The 15,913-nt window shown below is 37.0% G+C and overlaps 2 protein-coding genes across 5 annotated transcripts; one reads left to right on the forward strand and one right to left on the reverse strand.

The window, feature by feature from the left end:
* Window positions 1-753: 753 nt before the first annotated feature.
* DNAJB9 (DnaJ heat shock protein family (Hsp40) member B9) lies at window positions 754-6,442 on the reverse strand. 3 transcript variants are annotated; one of them, XM_033428270.2, is made up of 3 exons: window positions 6,292-6,442; window positions 3,953-4,179; window positions 754-3,029 (listed from the first exon to the last, which is right to left on the reverse strand). In XM_033428270.2, the coding sequence occupies exons 2-3, from the start codon at window positions 4,167-4,169 to the stop codon at window positions 2,575-2,577; spliced, it is 672 nt and encodes a 223-aa protein (XP_033284161.1). In that variant the 5' UTR covers window positions 4,170-4,179; window positions 6,292-6,442; the 3' UTR covers window positions 754-2,574. The 3 variants fall into 3 exon arrangements, with proteins under 3 accessions (XP_033284161.1, XP_004269940.1, XP_012388516.1); XM_004269892.4 differs by lacking the exon at window positions 6,292-6,442 and adding an exon at window positions 5,823-5,965 and having other exon boundaries at window positions 973-3,029; XM_012533062.3 differs by lacking the exon at window positions 6,292-6,442 and adding an exon at window positions 5,676-5,932 and having other exon boundaries at window positions 973-3,029.
* On the forward strand, window positions 6,090-14,050 carry THAP5 (THAP domain containing 5). Of its 2 annotated transcripts, none has more exons than XM_004269893.3 (3): window positions 6,090-6,293; window positions 10,016-10,208; window positions 10,728-14,050. In XM_004269893.3, exons 1-3 carry the CDS (start codon window positions 6,214-6,216, stop codon window positions 11,640-11,642), a joined length of 1,188 nt encoding a protein of 395 aa, XP_004269941.1. In that variant the 5' UTR covers window positions 6,090-6,213; the 3' UTR covers window positions 11,643-14,050. The 2 variants fall into 2 exon arrangements, with proteins under 2 accessions (XP_004269941.1, XP_049571181.1); XM_049715224.1 differs by lacking the exon at window positions 6,090-6,293 and adding an exon at window positions 6,507-6,769.
* The last annotated feature ends 1,863 nt before the right edge of the window (window positions 14,051-15,913 follow it).

Raw genomic sequence — 15,913 nt, forward strand, 5'->3', positions numbered from 1 at the left:
CTTTATTCTGTTTGGCAATAGTCTCATTTTCCTCTAGTGTGTTTTTATTTGCTTTTACTTCAAAAAAATTAGAATAACTACCCCAGGATTGTACGAATTCTTTTCTTTTTTTTTTTTTTTTTGTGGTACACGGCCCTCTCACTGTTGTGGCCTCTCCCGTTGCGGAGCACAGGCTCCGGACGCGCAGGCTCAGCAGCCATGGCTCACGGGCCCAGCCACTCCGCGGCATGAACCCGTGTCCCCTGCATCGGCAGGCGGACTCTCAACCACTGTGCCACCAGGGAAACCCTGTACAAATTCTTAATTGACCTTGGGCAACCTAAATTTTCATGGACTGATCTCAGAATTGGACCTGAAATTTAAAGCACAAAACTACCTACCAATCTGGAGCACCAAAAGAATTTCACGCCTACCACATGCACTATAGCATACAATGCAAGACATACTCAATCCAGAAAACATGAAGAATTAGAGAAATTAGTTCAAGAAAAAGATTAAGTCATGTTATGAATATTACTATTTTACGCCAAAGAAAAAAAAGTGATAGATTTCACATGTTGACTTGTGTAGGGAGTGTAGATTAAGCTACTGTCTTGGTCATTTCATAACTACAGGAGTTTACCATTCTCCTTGTGCATTCAACCCGTATAAACTATAAAGAAGAAAAATTTTAAATTACTGAGGAAACTTTCATGTTGATTACTGGTCTAATTTCTAGTTGCTTATATAACTAACTACTCACACACACACACCTGTAGATTACCTAAGCGTCTTTATATTTAGTTTGTATCATAAGAGTTATGATTCATGGTACATTTTTCCTTGTAAAAAGTACGCCAAAGAGCCAAATGGGAGGTTAAAAAAAAAGAAGGGGTTCAAATAAATGTTTAAAATGGGAAAAACAAGAAAGATAATCAAGGGTACAGATGCTAACAACATTAAAATAATCCTTAAAGTTCATCGTCATTTGAAAAAAAAAATTTTTTTTTTTGCCTCATTTGTTCTGTTTAATAGGCCACAGATAATCCTCAGACCAAAATACAACGTATGGCTATTTTCTTATTATCAAACAAAAGTAGTAGGTATAACTTTCAGGAAATAATTAAGGTGAATAAACATAATAGAATAAATTCATTTTCTTCACAGATGTCAAATTAAAGATGATCACTAACAAATAAAGCTTCATGCAAAGTCTGCTTTTTCCCAACCAGGCCTAAAGAGGAAAGCAGCAGGGGCAAGAATACTTGTTCCTAGCAAACAAATACACCAAAATTATAATTAACAAATTCTTCAAGCTACCAAAATCTGTGAGGGAAGGAGGATGGAGGACGATAAGAAAGCAAGAGAAATTACTAAATGGCAATCTAACAAGGTCACCTCAGGGTTTCAGGTTAGTGAAAAGTAACTTCTAGAATATGGTCTATGATCAGTATAAGCAGCCCAATTGCTTATATACCCGTCTTATCTCCAGAATTGCTGACTAAACTTTTAACAATAAAATGACAACAGAGAACATCATATTGTGAATATTATATTTCTCTCACTCACAAGGGTGTATGAGATATTTACTAGTTTTAATATGTATCCATAGGATTAATACTCATGTGGAGTATAACACGGAAAAGTGCGGAACTAAAGAAATGTCTATCTGAAAACAAAAGCACACATTTCTTAGGAATTAAAAATATTGCACATAATAAGGTTGCACAGAAATTACTGGCTGTTTTTATAAACAGAATGAGGTATTAGTCAATCTCTAAAGATGAGGGCAAAGAAGAAAAACCACACACACACAAAAAAACATAAATCCATACTAAAATCTAGAGCGTCAACAATTAAGGAAGAAATGTGAAAATATGTGTAAAATAGCTATGATTTCAACACTACAAAATCATTAGCCAGGGACCAAACATGTAACAAACTCTGGACAATGTTAAGTTTTCAACTTTCTTTGAGTCTAAATGACTATGAGCAATACAATCATTTCCTTCACTCAAATTCTTCTGCATGGTTCTCTGGTAAATATTAAACCATACCTTTCTGAAGCTTTCAGTGGAAATTAACCAAGATACTGCTTGCTATCCTTTGCTGAACGACTCAATTATACAGTTTCACATATTTTGTGACCCAAGTCAGAGATGCTACAGAGCATGCAATTTTAAATTAGCAAAGGTTTCACTGCAAAAAAAATCATTCAAGTTCACACAATTTAAATCTACAATGACTTTTAAAATTTAACCTTTAAATATTTATCAGGCAAACTCATTTTTTCCTTGGTAATAAAACTGGTCATGTTAATAAGCCCAAGGGCAGGTAGAGAAAAAAGACCAGGCAGAATTATAATATCTTTTTTTTAAAGAAACTTGCCTAATCAGGGAAATTAATAATTAGCTATTTCTCTACTAACTGAATGTCGCTGAATTTCTCAAAAACAATTTAAATATATTTGATAGCTATATCAAGTTAAGTGAAATCATGCACTTGTCAAAATAGTTCACAAAAAATTGGTTCTGCATCAAAGATATTGAAGAAGAGTCAACTAGTTGGGTTTAAAGAGAACAGAAAAAGGACAAACTACTGCCCTGAACAGTCAGTGTATGTAGTAACCATATTTCCTTTTCGTTGAGTGACAGTCCTACAGTGCTTGCTAGATCCATGGAAGCTATTTTCAGTCTGTACTGTATGTCGATTGGTGGTGGTGTCAAAACCACTAAAAGAAAACATTTTCTCCATATCTTCAAACATGTCATCAAACAACCCACCTCCAAAAGAAAACTCCTGGAAATGGTGCCTTTGTCTACTGGAACCATCCTGGCGTGCCTGGAAGTGATTTTCAAAATGCTTCTTGGACCGAGTGTTTTGGTTTTGACCAAAAAAACCAAAGTCTTTAAATAAGTCATCAAAATTGAAGTTAAATGACTGCTCAAAAGGACTTCCACTAGCTCTTTGTCCTTTACCATTAGTAAAAGCACTATGTCCAAGTGTATCATATTCTTTTCGCCTATTAGCATCTGAGAGTGTTTCATATGCTGAAAGAAATAAAAATACTTTAGTAATTGAAAGTAATCAAAATTACATATACCCAAACCTCTTAAATTTATTTTATGAAAGTATTTCACATCACAAATAAAACCAAATGCTACTAACATAAAAGTTAGAAGTCACAAAAGGCAAATACTGTCTTATTCACTGCACACTATCAGCAGTTAGCACAATGCCTGCCTCTAGTAAATAACCAATAAATATTTGATAAATGCTACTATTAATACAAATAAATATGGGAGCAACAATTTCAGAGTTATTATTTGTGCAAAATCATCACTTGTATGAAAGAATTTAATGAGCAAATTCAGAGGAATTCATTTTTCACTTACTAGTTGAAGTAAATGTTTAACTCCAACTCCCTACTCAGGTACCTCCACCCACCATTAATTACTAAATGCTCAAGAGATGCAATTTGTTTTAGAATTAGTCTTAAGGCAAAACTTGTTTCATACTTTTCCTTTAAAGACAAATGTGGCTTTGAGATGTAGACCAAGTGAGGAAGAAAAAAGACCAAGGCATTTTAGAGTCTATTTAATCTTTTTATGATTAATATTTTTATATTTAATCTCCATAATTCATAAAAACTTTCTTAAATTAATTCATAAGTTTTGGGTATCTAAAATTCCTTTTGACATAGAAACAATAAGCAACTTTATAAATAACAAAAGAATGAAATAATACATTTTCAACATTTTCAGATCTGAATGCCAAAAAATATATACTTCCACACATCTAGAATCAAAATACGTTATAATAGCCTTGAGAATCTCACTCTCACTATATTCATGTGTAGATCCCACTCTCCCTCCCGCCTCCACAAAACCTTCAAATACATACAAACTTCTTAGGTATCATTCACCTTTACTAGTTAATATCTGCGAGACCTTGAAGATAGTCATTTACGTACCTTCTGCAATCTCTCTGAATTTTGCTTCAGCATCAGGACTCTTATTTTTATCAGGATGGTACTTCATGGCCAACTTGTGAAAGGCCTTCTTGATTTGGCGCTCTGATGCTGACTTTGGCACACCTAAGATATCATAGTAACTTTTTGAGGCCAAAATTAATTCAGTTATCATTAAAATGCAGATTGCAAAGATGAAAACTGACTGGGGAGTAGCCATTTCTAATATCCTAAAAAAGAAAAGAAAAAAAAATATCCATGGAACTAATCTTAAGATTTTTCTTTTAAAAGAAACTGAATGAGCTTTTAGGATTCAAAGTATACTAATGCAGTATCAAAATGTTAAGCATATATAGTGTATCTTGTATCTATTTCCATGTTATTTCACTTATACAGGCTGCACTATCCCTAAATTGGTTGTAATCTTGAGAGCAAATATAATTCAACCAAATTAAGAAAAATCTTTCTTGGCTTTGCCTTTCCACTAACACTCTGGCCATAAACACAGTAGTTACAAAAATATAGCTTAAAATGATCTCAATATCTCAATCTTCCCTTCTAGAATTCATATTCTAAAGGGATTTTTTAAAAACTTTAACTTAATGGTAAAAAAGTATATTACCAAGGTAATCAGCCCAGTATATCTAAATTAGCAGTAATCTTCCCTCCCTAAGAAACTTTCAGTTTTCATTTCAGCAAGGTGAGCCAAGGATTGCACACAGAGAATCTCAATATTACATAATATTGACAACGCAACACAATAGAATGTAATCTCTCTTTTTTTATAACTGTAAGATCCCAAATATTTAACAAAAAAGCATGGATAAATGAATTTTGTTAAAAACTCATAATTAATAGAATTTAAGATTTCTGCGAAGGCTGCCAGAAAAATGAACTTTCATAGTTTGTACTTTAGATAAGGTAAATTCTTTCTAACTTCTCAGGAGTCGTTAAAATGTTTCTCTAACCTTAAAGAAGTTTGAACCTAGAATTCAACTGAGAATTCTTGAGAGTACAGATTAAATGACTTGGGATTCAAACGACCCTGTTTGTTGAACACCGTACCACAGGAGTCCTTAAGAACCTAGGATGACATAACAGCGGACGAAAGACGCTCTGGTTTGTGCAAACTGCCTGCGTTCCTCTCCTGTTGGCCTGTTCAGAGCGTAATTAGCAGATGGATTACTTCTTCCCAGAGAGTCACTCACAGTCACGCGAACCAAGGATCAAGTACGAACTCCTGGTTTAAAGAATACAAACCAAGCGCGTACTGTGACTGATCCCTAGTCAAAGGGCGGGTCTAAAACTGACAGGGAGGCATCTTCCCAGTTTCACAAACCTTACTCCACAGTTTCAAGTTGAATATACCATACTCTCCTAAAAGACGGACCGTTGCGTTATACTGACTCCTCATTCCCGAGAGCCGGCGGACGGCAAGCCTGGCCCTTACTCCCCAGAGCCGGGGGCTGGTTGGGCTGGACTCGCCCTGTTAGACCTTGCGCCGCCGTCCGGTTGTCCGCGGCTCGGGGTCCAGCTGCCCGACACCCGAGAAGGCCAGCGGCACAACCCCCCCAAAAAAACCGCACTACACTGTGCTTAGGCCATCTCCTTTCTCCTATTCTCTTCCTCAAGAACACCAGGCAGCCCGAAGCCCTACCGGCGACCGTGGCGGACACCGAGGCCTAAACCCCCTCCCGGAGACCCCGGCCTCATCCCTCATTCGCACCCTCCAGCTGCAGCTGCTCCTTCAGAGACCGGAGGCGCCGGCGGTGCTGACCAGCTACTCCACAAGGCTGCGCGGCTTGGCCCCCCCAACCCCGGCCTCCGTGGCCTCCGGGAGCTGGTGCGCACCCACTGCTGCCTATCCACCGACCTCACACTCCTGCCGTCGCCGCCGCGTCCCCTCACAGCCAACTCCCCACAGGCGGGCCGGCCGCTGCCCGCGCCACCACCTCAGGAGGAGACCTACACGAAACGCTTTCCTATTGGCTCCCGCCTCCCCACCTGACCCTGGCGCCCTACGCGCACGTGGAAAACTGTTGTTGCCGCTCGGCCTGTGCGTCACTTCCTGCCCCAACCCCCGAAAGGGCCGTACTGAAGCCGGCAGAAGCGGAAGTGAGTCGAGGGTTGCACCGTTTTTCCGTTCCGCCCAGCCTGGGGCAGGCGCAGTGGCTCCGGCGGCCTGCATCTGCGGCTCCGCCTCAGCGAGGAAGGCCCGCCTGTGTCTGTCGGCGGCCCAGGTCTCCTGTGGCCTCGCCGCAGCGATGCCCCGCTATTGCGCAGCGATTTGCTGTAAGAACCGCCGGGGACGAAACAGTAAAGACCGGAAGCTGAGTTTTTACCCGTAAGTTGTCCCTAACGCAGAAGCGTCAGCTTGCCTCTGGGTCGCAGTTCTGTGGCGTTTGGGGTTGGGGTTTGGCGTATCTCCTGTCAGCTCTATAAATTCGGCCTTGGTTCTGCGGTCGTGTTCGGCCCCTACGCGGGAGGAGGGCGCGAAGGCTCGAGTTCAGTTTACCTGGAAATGTTCTGACATTTCTAGGGAGGTCGCTGGGCGTGTGGCGAGGCGTTGGGGCCTGTTGGAGCGTTCATAGGGCGCCTAAAGCAGTCACGTTTGCGCGATGCTCCGTGGTTTTCAGAGCGTTTCCCCCCCTCCCCGGAACTCATCTCATTGACGACCTTAACCACCACTTCAGGTGCATCAGACGTGCCAAGTGGGAAGGTGCACTTAAAGTTAACTTACACTTCCAGTGAGTTAGGTCGCATAGTTGTTATTTAATTCCACTTTCTCCTGACGAAACTGAGGGCTTTGAGAAAGGTTAGGTAAGTGACCTTGAAAGTTTTGTGGCAGACCCAGAATTATAACCTACCTCCTGCTCAGGGCTCTAGATACTCTCCATTCGTTCAGAGAGCAGGGTAAGTCAGGGCTAACAGGTTTTTCCCGCCCTCCCAACGTAGAGCGTTACTCTGAAACCTTTCCTAAGCGAGGAAGCAACTGCTTTTTTTTTTTTTTTTGGTGAAAGCGAAAATCTTGTTCGGGCATCAGTACCTGTTAGACCTAACTTTCCTAAAAGTGAAGTGGCAGAAAGCGAACTTTGGAGAAGTGGAGAATACCTGTATTCCAAATTACTGCGGCCACGAAATATTTTCGTGGAACCCGAGAAGTACCCATTTTTATTTGGAAGAATAGTGAAGCAGTATTGTGTAATAAGTAAGAGGCCAGACTCCAAAGCCAGACTTAGGTTCAAATACTGGCTCCACTACTTTGTAGCTGAATAACTGGCCGTAAATTATTTAACCCTTCTAGCTAAGACCTCCCATCTGTAAAGTGGAGACACTAGTAATACCTAATTCACACGTAGTGTGTAAAGACATAAAATGGCGTTTGGCACTCATAACGTGCTTAGTGTTTATGAAAGTCAACGTATTTATGTTATTCTATTTGCTTTATTTCTTGTATTTAAAAATAATTAAGCCCTAACCTGGTTGTCTTTAACTTTCTTTGAATTTTCACTAGCTATTTTGTGAAGCTTATTTGACATTAGACCTAAAGCTTTCTGTTCACTAATGACTCAGCTGCTTTTCATTATCTTAACTAATAAAAAAACTGATGACTCCAAATAATTCACACCATGTGGCAATATTTCCAGGATTATCTTCCTCGAAGCCCTTCCACAAGTTGCAAAGAGATATTTTAGGGGGAGAAATATATGCTAGTATATTAATGGCTCTGGCTCTGAGGAGGTTTGTAGCAAAGGATCATGTTGAGCTTGATTTAACCCCATATTTCCTTGGCCTTGGATTTGGGAGCGTCATAACCTCAGACTAAAAATTCTTTTAATCTTTGTGGACTGCGTGGTTACTATTTTTAAGGAGTGAAAAATAATAATGCCGGAGGAAGACAATTATAAAGAATTTTTTCCTCAAAATGAATTTACTGAAAGTGGAGTTTTTAAGTGAGTTTTTGAAATTTCATGTGTAATCAGCAAACTAAACATTGAATTAGTTTTATTCCCCTAATAGCACCAAACTTGAAGAATTGAATTTTCTCATGCTAACACTATAGCAAGCTACAAAATAAATTTATACTAATTTGAGAATTCAGTGAATATATGCATATGGTGACCAGTTTATACCAGTGATTATTTTATGTTTTGGGGAGAATTAATAAGACAGAGAAACAAAATTACCAGTCAAACAAACTGAACCAATGTAGAGATACTAAGTTGTTCCAGAAACATATTCTAGGAGAGTTCTTAGAGATTTACCTGTTAAGAAAGCATTGCAATACAATTACCAATAAAGACATTCACAAAGTGTATTTTTTTAATTGTTTGATAACATATAGGTACAATAGAAATAATTTACAAATGGCATCCATATACATGAAATTACATTTAAAAAATTTTTTTGTAAAAGGCATATTCTCATTTTAGCTATAACAGAAAAGGTATAAACTTATCTCTGGATAACAGAGTTCCAAGTCCTCTGAAAAGAAAATGCTTTTTGCCGTTAAGTGCCTTTTCTCGTTAGGCCTATCATACTTATAACCTAAGTCATTGATATATGTAAGGTTAAAAAATTTTCAAGCCATGTATGAATATTATACCTATGGTAAAAACTTCCAAAGGTAGATAATCTGAGTTTTCCACGGAAGGATATCAGGGTTAAAAATTATTTCCTACAAAATACCCAGACTCTTTTCGTCTAGCATCTTACAAAGTTATCAATATTTATTTTAGAAAATCGTGCTACTACGAAGCATAAATGGTTGTGATTGGGAGGAATGTATAACAGCTGCTTTTTGTATGAGAACCTTCTATGTTACTGTTTTTTGGTTTTTTTGTGTTTTTTTTTTGTTTGTTTTTTTTTGCGGTACGCGGGCCTCTCACTGTTGTGGCCTCTCCCGCTGCGGAGCACAGGCTCCTGACGCGCAGGCTCAGCGGCCATGGCTCACGGGCCCAGCCGCTCCGCGGCACGTGGGATCTTACCGGACCAGGGCACAAACCCGTGTCCCCTGCATCGGCAGGCGGACTCTCAACCACTGCGCCACCAGGGAAACCCTATGTAACTTTTTTATAAGTAGGAAATTATTATGTAGTATGTGTCTTGGACTGTATTCTTGTAAAATCTTCAAAAGAAGTATAAATCACTGTTGTTTAATTCAGTTTAACTCAAACCTGATTAGACTGGTAGAATAAAGTTTTCTGTCAAATTCTGCCATTAGTCCAGTTTTACCCATAAAACAGATTGTAGTACGTTAAAGCCAACTCTAAAAATCCAGGTTACTCAGTACAGGAAGAACACGTATAAAGAGCTGTTTTACTTTTCTCTATCTTTTCTGTTTGTTTCATATTATAAAATATCTGAGTCTGTCCTTTAACACGTTTAGTTCTTGTGTCAATTTCTCTTTAAGAACTTGAACACTTGAATTTTAGAGTTCCCAATCTACCAGCTGTAGAAGACTAGAAATATTGGACTAAATTACAAATGGGTAGAATAGAGGCTGATTCTAGTAAAGAGAATGGAGGATTAGAAGTTTTATAAGATTGAGTATTCATTTATGTCAGCTAAACCATTTGTTTGAATTAACATCTCTGTATTTTAAAAATATTAATGTAAGAGCCTGAAGTTTAATACTTCTTGAATTATAGACCAGAAACCGTTTGACTTGTTATGTTACTATGAAATATATTTGAATAGGACATTGTAGTTACAAAGCTCTTCACTAGTTCTAGGCAAACTACACAACAGAATGAAAAAGAAATGTAATCCATAGCAAATATGAATAGATTTTATCTTTTGTAGTAACAGGTTTTACTTGAAGGAACTCTGAGTTATGTATTACAAGCCACTCTTCTCAGACAAAAGCTTTGGCTACACATCTCATATCTTAGTCCTCTTTGCTGCAGAGATGATATGGTAGTAGTTGTCATGAAGATGCTGTTGTATGGTAGGCGTGGTTGTCTTGCTTTTATGGCACTTGATTGATAGGTTACCTATATGTGCAGGCCTGGAATCTGGCAAAATTGTTAAAATATAGCAAAGTTCTCCTTTTTTTACTTTCAGGTTTCCTCTACATGACAAAGAAAGACTTGAAAAATGGTTAAAGAACATGAAGCGAGATTCATGGGTTCCCAGTAAATACCAGTTCCTGTGTAGTGACCATTTTACTCCTGACTCTCTTGACATCAGATGGGGTATTCGCTATTTGAAACAAACTGCAATTCCAACAATATTTTCTTTGCCTGAAGAGAATCAGGTATTGGAGGCAGGGAGTAGGGGAGAAGGGGATAATGCTGAGCATGGTGGCAGATTGCAGGGTGGCAGGTAATCAGGTAGAGGGGATGAGAGGGAAAGGTAACTGCTGGGAAAACACATATTTGAGAAAAAGAAAAACTAATTTGTGCTTTTACTGAAAGTGTAATAATTTTTTAAAGATTTAAACCGTTTTGAAGCATAGCTTCAGAGGAGCCAAGGATAACATACATAAATTATCAGGTTAAGTTATTAATGTAAATTAATGATCTAGATATTTTACTGGTCTTGTGAGTGATCTGAGATTTTTTTCCATTATATTGATATATTGATTATGCATAATTTTTTTAAAAAAATGTTTTCAAGTATATTTTGAGCTGTTATATACTGAAAACATTTTTTTAACTGAATAAATTTGCTTGGCCAGTATACTGCTCATAGTTGTACTGAAATAGCACTAACTAATAAGGGAATAAGCCTAGTAAGGACATCTTTATTAGAATTTGAAAATATTATTTTATAGGAGAAAGACCCTTCCAAAAAAAAATCTCAGAAGAAAAAATTGAAAGATGAGAAAGAAGTATGCCTAAAAGCCAAGTCAGAAGAGTCATTTTCATCAAATGAGCCAAAGAAGAATACAGTTGACACAGATGTCCCCCCTGAGCATGCAGAATTACTTGATTCATCTGCCTTGGTAAAGCCACCAGATACAAAAACAGAAAGTTTACAAAATAATGTATTAACTCTTAATCTGCTTAAACAAGATACCAGAAAATCAGAACCTACCTTGGAAACATCAGTTAGTCAAGACATAGGTATAGGTGGTTTTCACACATCTTTTGAGAATCTAAATTCTACAACTATTACTTTGACAACTTCAAATTCAGAAGGTATTCAGCAGTCTTTGGAAGCCCAAGAAGTGCTTGAAATAACTACCAATCATCTTGCTAACCCACACTTTACAAATAATTCTGTGGAAATTAAGTCAGCACAGGAAAATCCATTCTTGTTCAGCACAATTACTCAAAGAGTTGAAGAATTAAACACAAATAAAGAATCTGTTATTGCCATTTTTGTACCTACAGAAAATTCCAAACCTACAATTAATTCTTTTATACCTGCCCACAAAGAAAAGGTGGAAATGGAAGAAGACATAGATGTTGAAGACTCATATAAGGATGTAGACAATGAGATGGAAGTTTTACAGATTGAGCATTCTTACTGCAGACAAGATGTAAGTAAGGAACATCTTTGGCAGAAAGTCTCTAAACTACATTCAAAGATAACTCTCCTTGAGTTACAAGAACAACAAACTCTAGGAAGATTGAAGTCTTTGGAAGCTCTTATAAGGCAGCTAAAACAGGAAAACCGGCTATCTGAAGAAAATGTCAAGATTATAGAAAACCATTTCACAACGTATGAAGTTACTATGATGTAGGTTAAAGAGATTTTAAAGCTGTGACTTTTATGTAAGCTTTTTGTTTGCCAAACCAAATTATATGTAAAGTGAACTTTTTCCTGTGTAAAGTTCTTATCTTAATGAAGCTAAGCAAGTGCTCTAATGTTATGAACTGCGTCCTGTTCTTGTAATGCTCATTTTTGAGAAAAACTAGAGAGTTGTTGGGTAGAAGAAGTGTCATTACTTGTTAATTTTCCAAATTTGAAGTTAAAATGTAGTGAATAAATAATATGGTTAAGTCGTAAAATGAGAGAACACGAATATGGTAAACAAGAGCCCAGAATAGAAATCAGCCTCAGGAGTCAGTCTTGGTTCTACCATTGACATGTGACTTGGACAAGTTACTTATCAAGATATTCAGTCTCTAATCTGTAAAAAGAGGGCACTTAACTAGACCTCTAACATAGTCTGTTTCTTTATAGTTTCTTGCCTTTCTAATTAGATACTTTTAATAGAACGAGTTTTCTATATGATAATCTTATACTCACATAAAACTAGATGCTGGCTAGCATTTGATATTACTAACTGTTGGATTCTTCTCAATATTTATTAAATTATGTGTTGCTTGGCCTTTGCGCTACAGTTTTCTGTGTTATAAAGGAAAATACTCCAGTTACAATTCTTTTCCAATTGAACTAAAATAAGGAATCAACCATTAGCCCAGTTCTTAGGAGAGGTACTTTAAACTTGAAAGAATATGTACCTTATATGTGGCAGACCATCATAATACACAGTCATTTAAGCTTCTTGACACCTTGTATTTAAGGTTATATTTATAAACCAAAAATTTCAATGAGGTTAAATTTTTTAATACTTTTTTTAAATTATGGTTTTTATCTATTTAATATGTGTAACTTTTAAAAATGTGTGCATATGTTGTTTTAAAATTCCAGAATGACAGAGTAATACTTAATGTTACACCTTCCCACTTACATGTATTTTAGTAAAAGAAATTATAGATAGGTGGTGATAACCTTGGAGAGACAAGTGGGAAAGAGAAATAATGGTGATAGAAATAAAATGAAACGTAAAAGCAGAGACATAGTCGTAGCAACACAAATGTGAAAAATAGATGATCCCTTAGAATTGGCAGTTAATATAATTAAATATGTTGCTCTTTATGGTATTAAGCAAATTCCTGTCAGCCTGATTCTTAGTTTTCTCATCTGTTATATAAAAAATACTGTTACCTATTTTGAAGGATGGTTTTTTGAATTCTGTAAGGTAGTAAATGTGTTTTTGGTGCCAGAAAATAGGAGGTGCTCAATAAATATTAGTTGACTACACAGCAAATAGTATACTAATTGTTTTGTAAATGGATGATTATTTGGGGCCATATGTCACTTAGTTTTTTTAGGCTAATAAAATTAATTAGTATATGAATGTGTGTCAGCTAATTATAAAAAGTTGATTAGTGGTGTCCTTATTGTGTGGCTATGGGTGGGGCAAAATTCCTTAAAATTTTTGCATAAATTATGTGTATATAATTGGTAAAGTTGATGTGATGTTATTTGTAAGTTGCATTTTGCTGGTATTTAAAATAAATAATATAGATGTAAATAGCCTTTTTAAGTCATTATAAAATATGTTGTACATTGCAGTTATTTTCTATTTAAAGTTATAGTTTACTCAGGAATAATTTAAACTAGTTGTGTTTCTTTAAACTACTAAATCATAAGTATTTAAGATACTTTCTTGGCTTTTCTATATTCAGTTCAGAATGTTCCCTCTAACTCAGTTAACCAATAAATTTTATTTGGGGGTTCTGACCAACTTTATTTCTTACTTACATTCTTATAGCAGCCTCTTAACTAGTAGTACCTATATTTTCAATCTCCTGCTTCCATATTTTCCTGGACTCTGCTATCAGCTTTTTACCTAAGCTATAGATCTAGCTGTATCACCTGCACACCACCTAACTTTCCTAGCTGAGAAATCTGTAATCACTCTTTAATACCTACAGAATTAAGCAAAACTTGTTACTATCATGTATATGATCCTCTGTGATTCTGTTCATCCTGTGTTCTAGCCACACTGGACTTCTTAGCATTTCTCAAACATGCTAGACAGGTACTTGTTTTTGTGTCTTCTTATTTTATTCTCTAAATTCAACCAGTCTGTTAAAATTGTATTTCGATTTTGTTGGAATGTCATCCCTTCTTACCAGTCAAAATTGTTTTTTCTCTTTTCCTACAGGGCTTTGTCTTATAACACTGAGCCTTGTTTTATAACACCGTAACAGTGTTTACACTGTTTTATATCATGATGTTATCCATAGCTTTCTCTTCAACTGGACTGTATGCTTTTTGAAAGCAGAATTTTTATTCACTTTCGTTTCTTTGACAATGTAATATTAACTCAATAAATGTTTGGATGAATATTTTGAATTTGCCTACTTAGAATTTCTTGGTTCTGGTCACCTAAAATCAAGAACCTTCTTAACAAATATATCCTTGATACCTTGAGAATGATTAGGGAAGGATATAGATCTTCATATAATCTTTAAAACATTCCATGTTTCCAATGGACAGTACCATTTACCAGTTATCTGCTACGCCACCTATTAACTGATTTTTGTTGTAGAAGGCTATCCCCACCACAGACTATTTCCTACTTTCTATCTGATAGTTAAAAAGGAAATAAGTCTAAGGAAGCTGTTTATGCCTACATGTCAGGGAGATTGGTAAGTCAAATTTAGAAAGACTTCATCATATAAATAATATGTGACGTTGATCTAAACATCATGCAGGTTTTGGCAAGGGGCAGTAGTGGTTTTTTGTTTTCTGGCTATGCATTTCAAAAATTTTGACGTTTTAAGGATGCTTATACATAAGGCATGCATACTACTTTGTTCTTGGTTTGTAAATTAAGTTTTATAAACTTTCTTTTTTATACATAAAACCAGTTTTCTTAAAGCTACCTTTGTATTCTCTCCTGTACCTCTTGAGCCTTGAACTTTGACCTCTGCAGCAATAAAGCAGCACTTCTGTGACACACACAAGGTCATTTTTTTAAGAAAAAGGATGCACGGAGTTCTTACTTTTTTTTTTTCCCCCCGGTACGCGGGCCTCTCACTGTTGTGTGGCCTCTCCCGTTGCGGAGCACAGGCTCAGGACGCGCAGGCTCAGCGGCCATGGCTCACGGGCCCAGCCGCTCCGCGGCATGTGGGATCTTCCCGGACTGGGGCACAAACCCATGTCCCCTGCATTGGCAGGCGGACTCTCAACCACTGCGCCACTGGGGAAGCCCCAGAGTTGTTACATTTTTAAGTGCTTCATTCAAAAGATGCAGTTACTCAGAATTCTCTAGTTTGAATAAATTCTTGCAAAGTATCCTTACTGTAATTTGTGATATGATGCTGTGCCCTAAAGTGTATTTTCTTTACTAATAGACAATTTATTATGGTACATCAGCACGATTTGTTTAGATAGTACACCACTACATTCTGTTAATCAATCATTAGGTGTGACTGAATTTCTTTTGCAGTTATTAAAAAAAAAAACTCAACTTTATAAATATGCAGAATAAAACTTTTTAAAATAAAAACATCAAGCAGGGAACTTTTCTGCATATTTTAGATCTTGAAAAAAAATCAGCCATATATTAAGAGTTGGAATATTAATGTGCAGATAAATATTTCTGTTTCTAGCTAAATTGAACAGTTCTGCCAACTAATTTGGTGTTCAAGTACATCTTTCTTTTTTAGATTATGCTGTTTTGTATTTTTGTGGGTGAGGTGGGTGGGTAGAAACACTCATTCACAATTGTCAGAGGGAAAAAGCTACAGAGAAGATTGGGGGGTGGGGGTGGGAGACAAGATGTATCTGTATAAGAGAGAAGTTCCTTCAAGGAAGGGTCTTTGTTTCATTTATCATTTTAACCTATTCTCCACCCTCTGGCTTTTTGGTTACTTGACCACCTCATCTCCAGTGAACTTTTCCTCCATTCCTCTTCAGCCACCTCATTTCTGTGGTCAATGGTAGACCTTTGTCATCACCAGTACTTGCATCCCATTGAAAAATGTCACCTTCAAACTCCTCATTCTGACCACCACCTTCTATTGTTTAGCACAGTTATTAAAACAACTCACACTGCAACCAACCACTCTTCCACAGTCTATCATCCCTGTCGTAGGTTCTATTTTGCAAATAATGGCCACAAAATATATCTCATCCTGTATTCTCTTCTGCAGTATATGACCTTGCCACTCCCTTATCAAGGGGTGGAGTTTATTTCTCTACCTTGTTTTT

Source organism: Orcinus orca, chromosome 9, assembly GCF_937001465.1.
Source record: "Orcinus orca chromosome 9, mOrcOrc1.1, whole genome shotgun sequence".
Lineage (NCBI taxonomy): Eukaryota > Metazoa > Chordata > Mammalia > Artiodactyla > Delphinidae > Orcinus > Orcinus orca.

Excerpts from the sequence above, each read along its gene's own strand:
- DNAJB9 (XM_033428270.2), bottom strand. The coding sequence starts at position 4,169 with ATGGCTACTCCCCAGTCAGTTTTCATCTTTGCAATCTGCATTTTAATG. Across the intron at positions 3,030-3,952 it reads ATTCAGAGAGATTGCAGAAG|CATATGAAACACTCTCAGAT; the intron begins GTACGTAAATGA and ends TATTTCTTTCAG.
- THAP5 (XM_004269893.3), top strand. The coding sequence starts at position 6,214 with ATGCCCCGCTATTGCGCAGCGATTTGCTGTAAGAACCGCCGGGGACGA. Across the intron at positions 6,294-10,015 it reads CGGAAGCTGAGTTTTTACCC|GTTTCCTCTACATGACAAAG; the intron begins GTAAGTTGTCCC and ends TTTTACTTTCAG. Across the intron at positions 10,209-10,727 it reads CTTTGCCTGAAGAGAATCAG|GAGAAAGACCCTTCCAAAAA; the intron begins GTATTGGAGGCA and ends ATTATTTTATAG.